The 8,727-nt window shown below is 41.1% G+C and overlaps 1 protein-coding gene across 1 annotated transcript; it reads right to left on the bottom strand.

Moving 5' to 3' along the window:
* Positions 1 to 3,825: 3,825 nt before the first annotated feature.
* On the bottom strand, positions 3,826 to 6,987 carry tusc2b (tumor suppressor 2, mitochondrial calcium regulator b). Its single transcript, XM_063215627.1, has 4 exons — positions 6,830 to 6,987; positions 5,688 to 5,936; positions 5,300 to 5,420; positions 3,826 to 5,133 (listed from the first exon to the last, which is right to left on the bottom strand). Exons 2-4 carry the CDS (start codon positions 5,837 to 5,839, stop codon positions 5,068 to 5,070), a joined length of 339 nt encoding a protein of 112 aa, XP_063071697.1. The 5' UTR covers positions 5,840 to 5,936; positions 6,830 to 6,987; the 3' UTR covers positions 3,826 to 5,067.
* Positions 6,988 to 8,727: the final 1,740 nt, after the last annotated feature.

Here is an 8,727-nt window from a genome sequence, read left to right as displayed (position 1 = left end):
TCAATCCATTGAGCCTGGCAATAAAACACTTAGCCAAAACAGGCTCTCTCCCATGGATTATGAATTATACATTCCTAAATTTATTAGTCTCTCTCTGTCTCTCATGCACGCACGCACACACACACAAAGGACAAAACATGCAGTGAAAAACAACAAGATTAAGAGTGCTCTTCAGAAGGACAGCACTGAGTTCCATGACGGGTGAGGACAGAGGGCCGGTTTCCGCAACAGGCCTGCACGTCAGTGATATGCTCTCCTGGGGTCACTTCATGCCCTCTCTGCACATCCGCACTGTCACACCAGCAAAGGGAACAGGAAGCCTTTTCTACAAAGAACAGGAACATTTGAGGGACTGTGGCTGTGAATGACACACAACAGCAAACGTCGGCTTAGAGGCTACCTGTTTTCAAGGACATGACGCGCACTTTTCGAGGTCAAATTCTCGGCATGTAAATGTCCATCAGCACTTGTGTGGAATCCTGCGGACATGTTTTTGTGGTGTGTGCCTTTATATGATGAGTCAGGTGGAATCTGTATGGCTGTTGTGCAATACCACTTTCATTACATTTTCATTTATTAGTAGTTGATATCAGATGTAAATGGCCCAAACATTTACGCTGAAGAATGAGATGCATTCTATTTCATGGCATATGTGTGGTGTACAACATGCTCTTGTACACTCTATTCTGTTCTAGTCTTTAAAGATGTGGAGATTTCAAATGACCAAGGTGAAGGTAGGCTGCAGAAAAGCTGCCATTGATTTCACACATGTATGTCCTTTGTTGAGTTCTATACATAAAATAGTAGATTCGAAGATATCCTTTATTCCTTCATTTCCTTTGGAATCAATTAAGTATCTCAACTATCCACCTAAAGATGGGCATGCGTATTGTGCTAAGGGGTATGTCTGGATCACAGGGTTCAATGCATTACAGGGGCCTGAAGAGGAGTATGATATGGCTTTAGGGCTCAACTGTTTTGTTTCAGGGGCCCACAATTTGTAGTGGCGCCCCTGCAGATCCTTATCAACATCAAGTTTGTGTAGCGTAAGCACTTGAGTGTTTGTATGGGGAGTGCAAGGGGAAAGAATTCGTTATAAAACGACCACTTCATTAATGCAGACGTAGAAGTATATGGCATAGTAATGCTGCAGGTTTCCAAAGGGTGACATAAAATGTGGAGTCAGCATGGGGGCTGAAAGACATTAGAAAGACATTAGAGTACCACACTACGTATACACACCATCTGCAAGTCATCAGACACAACACTCCTCAAGAAGATCAACCATAATGCCTTTACAAGGTGGTAATACTCACTCAGGCTAGAAATGGCTGACAAGATTTTGGTGTATTCATGTTGTATTGCATTACATAGCTTCTTGTGTTTACATGAATTTCCTGATCCTCTTTGGAAAGCCTGAATCAAATGCGAAATTGAACCCATTTCTCAACATGCTGCCATTTCTCAAGGCATAGGCAGTGCTGTTCTGTCACAGTGTTCCTTGGGGAGGTCTGGTCTTTGGGAAAGCACGTCACAGCTGTCACCAGCCAGTTATGAGTAGTAAATCAGAAGTGGACCCAGAGAGAAGTATAGCCACGCCATTTATGCCAAGTGGCATAGACATTCATCATAAGAAAGCAATGATACTGTTTTTATGATTTACAATACACTAACACATGAAGGCATTGAATACACAGTATGCCATAGCCTATATACAGTACCACAATACCACTACCTTTGATCCTTATACACTATTACCATAAACAAAATAGCCTGCCATTCAGATGACCTATACCTATACCTATATCACAGTATAAGCTTTGCAAAATTGCATTATGTAACAATCTAGCTAGTCTATCATGTAATAACTAAGCTTAATTAAAAACTTGATCTCAATTGTGCATCTACTGTATGCTTTGGGTTGGTGAGGTGGGAGGGGAGAGGCTACAGTACACAACTGAATGAACGAGAGAGCACACAAGAGGCCAAAACAACATTCCCCACAAACAAGCAGACATGGGGCCATCTGGCTGAGATTACCAAATTAGAAACAGTCTTCTGGAGGGCCCCAGGGGAGCTCGTATCCCCTCTCACGTCGGCCATTAGCCCGTGGAGCCCCAGTGGGCATAAGGGGCCCAGGAAGAGTGTCCCGTAAACAACTCACTTCACTTCCCATGTAGCCTATGTAGGCTTTACAGGCACATGGTATGGGAGTGCAGGACAGGAAAGGAGACCTATAGTGCCATCAGGATATCGCCAACGGAGTGCAACTCACGCTTACAAAACTGGTAGTGAGGGTCAGTGCTCCCCGAAACGCTTTGATTTTAATGCATTAAAAAATAATACCCAGGTCATAGGCCCCTCAATAGTTTTGTTTAAGCCTCATAGGGGAGGTCAATTCGACTTAAAAGTTGTTTTCCCCCCCAAAGCTTAAAATGGTAGTGAAGGTCAGTGCTCCCTTGACATTTTTCCTTGATCAGCCACCACAGTTTAGTCAGCCTTAGAGAATGCATGTCAGAAATGTCCTCTCTAGTTGCAGTGTGTCAGCTCACAGTGCATATGGCAGGTGTAAAGATTAATTAGATCTGATATAAATATAAGCAACCCCTCTACTAACCATGCAAAAACTAAATACCAGCTATTTGAAAACACTTGTGCAAATGTTTAATTTAAAAAATAGGTTTTCCTACATTGTTCACAAGTACAACACTTAATGTTTTTGTTTACGTTTTCGCCTGTATTTTTATTTCCCATTTTCATCACCAAAAATCAAAAAATGCTGTTTGCATAGGTTGCCAAAGACCAACTCCCCAGCTTATGAGAGACGCAGAGGAAGCATAGGTTTCTGGATTGCAAACAACCAGTTGTAAAATACTGTGCTGACCACCACTCGAGCAACCAGTATTGTACTTTTTTTGTTCTGTTGCAACCTTTCTCAATATTGTGAACGTGACAAAAGTGGCATCTGCGGTTCAAGCTCTGCAGGCCTCAACACATTGATCTGCCTTCTTCTTCATTGTAGACATACAACAGAAATTCTGTTTTTCACTTTGATTGTAACTAGGACTATTTTATGACAGTGCACACATCTCTGATATTAGTCGCTCAGAGCATAAAGCACAAAATTAGTCAATACCTGTGATTATTCATTTCAGTTAGACCTCTTGTATATAGTCTTGTGTGTAAGCTACAGCATACTGTGTATGATTCAAGCCACCAGGCGTGACACGCCTTTCAGCCCCTGGTTTCACCACAAAGTGAATGACATGTTAAGATTTGATCCAACAAGATTAACACTCTGGCATAGTCATGAGTGGCTCGATTAACTGCAACGTCTATGCCATTAGCAAATTGCATTTGGCCAAATTGCAATGTTGATTAAATATCAATTAGCTGCTGCTGTAATGCTTTTAAGGACTAAAACGCGCTGATTTGTGCATCAAACACAGCCAGATGCAAAGGAAGCAAAGACAAATTCATGTTTAACAGTAACACCAACATGTCCACTTTGAGATTGGGGCCATCCACTCACCACCTCAAAGGTTTGTGGACACCTGGTGGTCAAAAAAGTTATTACAATTTGTACGCAATCCTACACTGAAACACTGTACCATGCATAGATCTTCAGCAAAACATTTTCAGTGACCTAGCAGCAAGCAGGATGACATATTAAAAGCAAATAGTCTTTCAAGCACACTGTGTGATCTTGCTTACTGTTTGCATCCAATGGACTACGGTCTGCTGAAGATTGTAATGGAGAAATGGAAGATAATCACTCAAGTTGACTTGAAGTTAGAAAGCAACATGACACAACAGATGCTGACGTAGTGATTGTGCAGATTTTAATGCCTCCCTGTATTCAAGTGACACATAACATATAGATCATACGTTTCTCAACTTCTTCCCCCTAGCAGAAATGTGGACACTTACTAATACATGTCTTCAGCAATGTTTAACAAATTCAATGCAATGCAAAATGAAACTGGTACAATAAATAAAACAAATGCTGCCAAATTACAAATACATTAACAGAGCAGGTACGTTGCTTGTGATTTTTGCTGACCTCAACACACGTTCGTATAGGTGTGTGTGTGTGTGTGTATATGTATGTGTGTGGCTGCTCGAATGAGAGCGAAAAATGACTTCTGACAAAACCTCCAGCTTTCTGGTGTACAGCATCACCCGAGACTGATTGTCTATTTTGCCAGAAAAACTTCAAAAAATGGCGATGCAAGTTCACGACGGAAAACATGCTTGATTTGAACGAAAACTACAGTGTATAACTAGGATATTATTATTTTATACTCAAAGAGTTTAGGCATTCTGACCATAGACATTTAGCCCTGACTAAAGCAACCTCTGTGTTCAAGAGGCTGAACAGAATTTTTTGGCAGGAACTACTCCCTTGCTTGGAACTCTTCACTATGGAAACGGCCAGTCATACACACGGCATACATGGGGAGGGGACAGCATCCGTACATTCTGAGCATTTCAATGCCGCGTTGCAAAAACATTCAATAGATTGAAATGGTTGAGTGTGTGTGTCTGTGTGTCTGTGTGTGTGTGTGTGTAGCACTGCGTTTGCCTTCACTAACTCTATGACATCATTTCTTCCCTTCAGTCTTAAGGATCAGACACAACCTCAAACACACACACACACACACACACACACACACACACACACACACACACACACACACACACACACACACACACACACACACACACACACACACACACACACACACACACACACTCTAATCTAGATATGGCAGGGAGAGAGGAGTCATGTCTTCGTCAGTGTTCACAGATCCTCGGTCTCCGTAGAGAATAAACCCAGAGCTTTCAGCCTTCTCCCACATCACAGTCCACATGCAGGCAAGTCCACATGCCTCAGCTCAGCTTAGATTAGCTAGCCACGTCTAAGGTAGGAGAGAGAGTCCCCCCTCTTCTCTGCAAGACCACTGGCCAGTGTCTCAGAGTGGGGGTCAGGGAATCAACGGGAAAAGGAGGGGCAGGGGATATTGGAGAAATCTACATGGTCAGTAGCATATTCGTACTCCGTCGTCAGCCCTCGCAGATGACTACCGGAAAATCTACATGAATGGAGGGATGATCCAGCTTGATTATTCCCTGTTGAAAAGACAGAACAGATATCAGATCAGAATTGTTGTCAAAGAGAAAATGACACACCATTCAGAGGAACTGGTTGAATCTTTATTTCGTTTCCAGCCATAAGGTAACTCAAGGATTTGGAGTCACAGTTTAAAACCTAGGAAATCTCAGAGTGGTCACAAACCTGAGGTATGAGGTTTTTCTGGATTCGCTTCAACTTGGCCTTCTTCCTTCCATTTTTTGTCACCACAGTCTCCTCATAAAATTCGTGTGCCAAGTCTCCGTCTTCATCATAGTAAAGTGAGCTGGGAAACCACAATCAATCTAACATTAATTACTAAAGCATTACACACACACAGGACTGGGCTAAGACAGAGCAAAGCACTAGTCAATCAAACTGTAACTCATTCGTTATATTAAAATAATGTAATAGTATGGCCTGTTTATTTACAAAAGTCAGTTGTCAAGTGACATCAACAAAGTGACATCATGCAACACACCTCCAGCTCGGTCTTGTTTTTATTTACACGTAGGGTTGCTGCTAGCAGGTCTGTAGCTAGTTCTATATTTACCTTCGTCTGGTAAACACGAATGGAGTCGCGTTCCTGAAGCTTCGAAGACGTGCCAAGGGCTGTTCATTCCCCTCCTTGGGTTGCTGCTCATCACCACCGCCAGAACCAGAGAAGGGCCAATAGCCTTTAGATTTGGAGCCGCTGCCTCCCATCTTCAGCCACGGGACATTATTTGTCTGGCCAGTAAACACTCAGTCTTGACGTGATTCAAAACACCTGCTGAAATCCTCACTTCTCAGTACTTCGTATCTGTAAAGACGCAACACTCACATGTCACACCAAAATGCTATTGAAAGCTAGCCCATATAACTAAATAAATCCCAAATGGCAATATAGTGCATGTTATATTCGCTTCGTATCGTGGTAATCTTCAATCAATTAAGACCAACAGTTAATAGCATTATGCAATGTGTTTATGCTAACGTTTGGCCTACATGCTGCGTCAACCACACTACACATATCTCAAGCTAGTTTTATTGCCTCATCACGTCCACGTCGTTGGTGTGTAGTACAGGTTTGATATTGATTTACATGGACAATTCGTCTAAATATAACCATGGTGGATCTGTTGCTTGTACCAGTGGTCAATGTTATGGCAACAGTCAACATTTAGTATTTTTTATCAAGAATGGCCATACAAGTTGTTATGCTTTAGTTCAACTTGAAGTACACCATTTCTCTTTCGTATTCATATATTTCATCACGGTTGGTTTAGCAGACAATTGAGCTTAACGTCGTTCATGAAAATACACACCAAGTCATTTGGTTTTCAGTCAGGCAGCTAATGGTGACAGGCTAGCATGTAGAGCTCTACTTAGCTGAGAGACAAAGCTGGGAGAAGGGTGCATGGGTTCGAAAATGTAACACAATCACCCTATTTCGAACAACAATAATAATGTCCCTCTGCCTCTGTGTGCAGTTTTAGGTTTATTTAAGGTTTGCCGTACGTGTCACTTGAAACGCTCCATGCGGGATAGGTGTAAAAGCAATCATCCTGACAAGACAGCTACCCCACAAGAACTGTTATTTTGTTGTTAAGCTAGCTGTACTTAGCTAAAGGGTAGCCAGCAAACAACTCGTCTCAGGATGGCGAGAATGTCTTTTTCTTGGGTTAATGAGCAAACAGTTTGACTGACACTTACCAGAAGTAGGTAAAAGACTCCCGTTTTCTCACATCCAAATATAAGAATCCGTTAAAAATATGCTGTTACGTTTCTAAACATCAGCACATTTGCTTGTGCAGATTTTCCACATTAGCTAGCAGCTACTCGCGTACAAAACCTTGCAAGGAAAACTCCGGATGTACAATGATGTAAACTGACGTCACATCCGTTGATTCCACTTAATTTATTAGTTTATGCTAATTAGGCCTATGCGCACCGAACAAATTCAACAAGAGACATTTCATCAGCAGGTTATTTAAATTATTTGTATTCCCTGCCAGATCATTTCAAGAAAATGTAAACTGGGCAGTCAGGGGTAAGCAGTTAGGACGTCAGACTTGTAGCCCAAAGGTTGCCGGTTCGACCCCCGACCCGCCAGGTTGGTGGGGGGAGTAATTAACTATGCTCTCCCCCATCCTCCCCCATGACTGAGGTACCCAGAGTATGGTACCGTCCTGCCGCACTCCTCCCTTGTAGGCTAGTGACAATGGCCTCAAAATTTTGAGACACCCCAACCGGAGGTAGAACAAAACCCAATAATGTTTTTCGTCATCTCTAAGGTGTCCCATACATGAAAATGATTCTTGGCCAAAGTGATTTTAATGCTAAGCCTAAAATTTTTACACATTTCCATATGCACCTCCAAACAAAAAAAGCACCCAAAATGTGACTTCTCCGTATGGGAGTAGATATACAAAAAAACATGCAGAAAATTACCAGAAGCTCTGGGAGCTTTGAGAATTGGTATGCTTGTGCCCAGGGGCTACCTGCACCAGATAGAAGTGGTTGTATTGGACCATCCTGATGTATGAAGGAGATATAAGCATTTAATCACACACCTAAAATAGGCGGAAAATGAAAAAAAGTGATATTTATACAGAATGTCATCATTTACATTGTAATTGCTTTGTCAGGGAATGTCATATGCACACATATGATATATTGATGGAAAGGTGAGATTGTTCTGAATCCAGCAATATCTCATATGTAAATATTTTTTGAATATTAAAGATGGCATATCGTTCAATGTATGAGGTGCCCAGAATGAAAAAAATCGAAAGGGAGTTACAGGACCTATTTCAATGCACTTAAGTGGTGACAGGAATGCTCACAATTGTATTACAGTAGGCTATATTACTTCAAATAAACTTATTATTAGTGTGTGGTGCTATAGATTATGCTTGAATGAAGAATCAGATTAGGGTGAAAATATATTTATCACTAGTGTATATATATATACGTATACAGTATATATATCATATCTTGCACATCTGTAGGTATTGTTAAGATGGAAAATGCAGTGACTCCACCTACTTCCAATGCCTTGCAACTAGCTCATCAGAATATTGCATCACTCCTTTCAGGTAGATATGATAGAGGAAGGGGAAATAGAGTGGATGTTATTCAATTTGTTCAGAGATCTTTTATCTTCCACGAAGTGAAGCTCTTCAGTTCTTCACCCATGAAAGAGCCAGCTACTGTATATATATATATATTTCTTGCATCTGTAGGCTATTGTAAAGCTGGAAAAGATGAGATTGTGCTAAATCTAACATTACCTAATATGTATATATATTCTCAACATTGATGGTACATCGTTCAATACATAATGTGTCCAAAAAAGAAAGAAAATGAACCAGTCCATTCCATAGATACAAAAGTTCAAAGGCTGGTTCATTAATTAACCGTAGTGGTGCTCTGAAGCCTAGTATATATTGAAGTATAATATTATTAACCAATACAACACAGTGAGGGAATTATATGGTATAAGGATATTTGTTCTTAAAACTTCCTTACAATAATATAGCGTACCAGAGATACACTGCACCAACATACCACTGATGTATACAGATATCGTAAATTCATTGATAAACCTA

Source organism: Engraulis encrasicolus, chromosome 14 (assembly GCF_034702125.1).
Source record: "Engraulis encrasicolus isolate BLACKSEA-1 chromosome 14, IST_EnEncr_1.0, whole genome shotgun sequence".
In the NCBI taxonomy this organism is placed as follows: Eukaryota; Metazoa; Chordata; class Actinopteri; order Clupeiformes; family Engraulidae; genus Engraulis; species Engraulis encrasicolus.
Note: the sequence above shows the minus strand (reverse complement) of the source record. Positions and strands in the feature narration are given on the sequence as shown.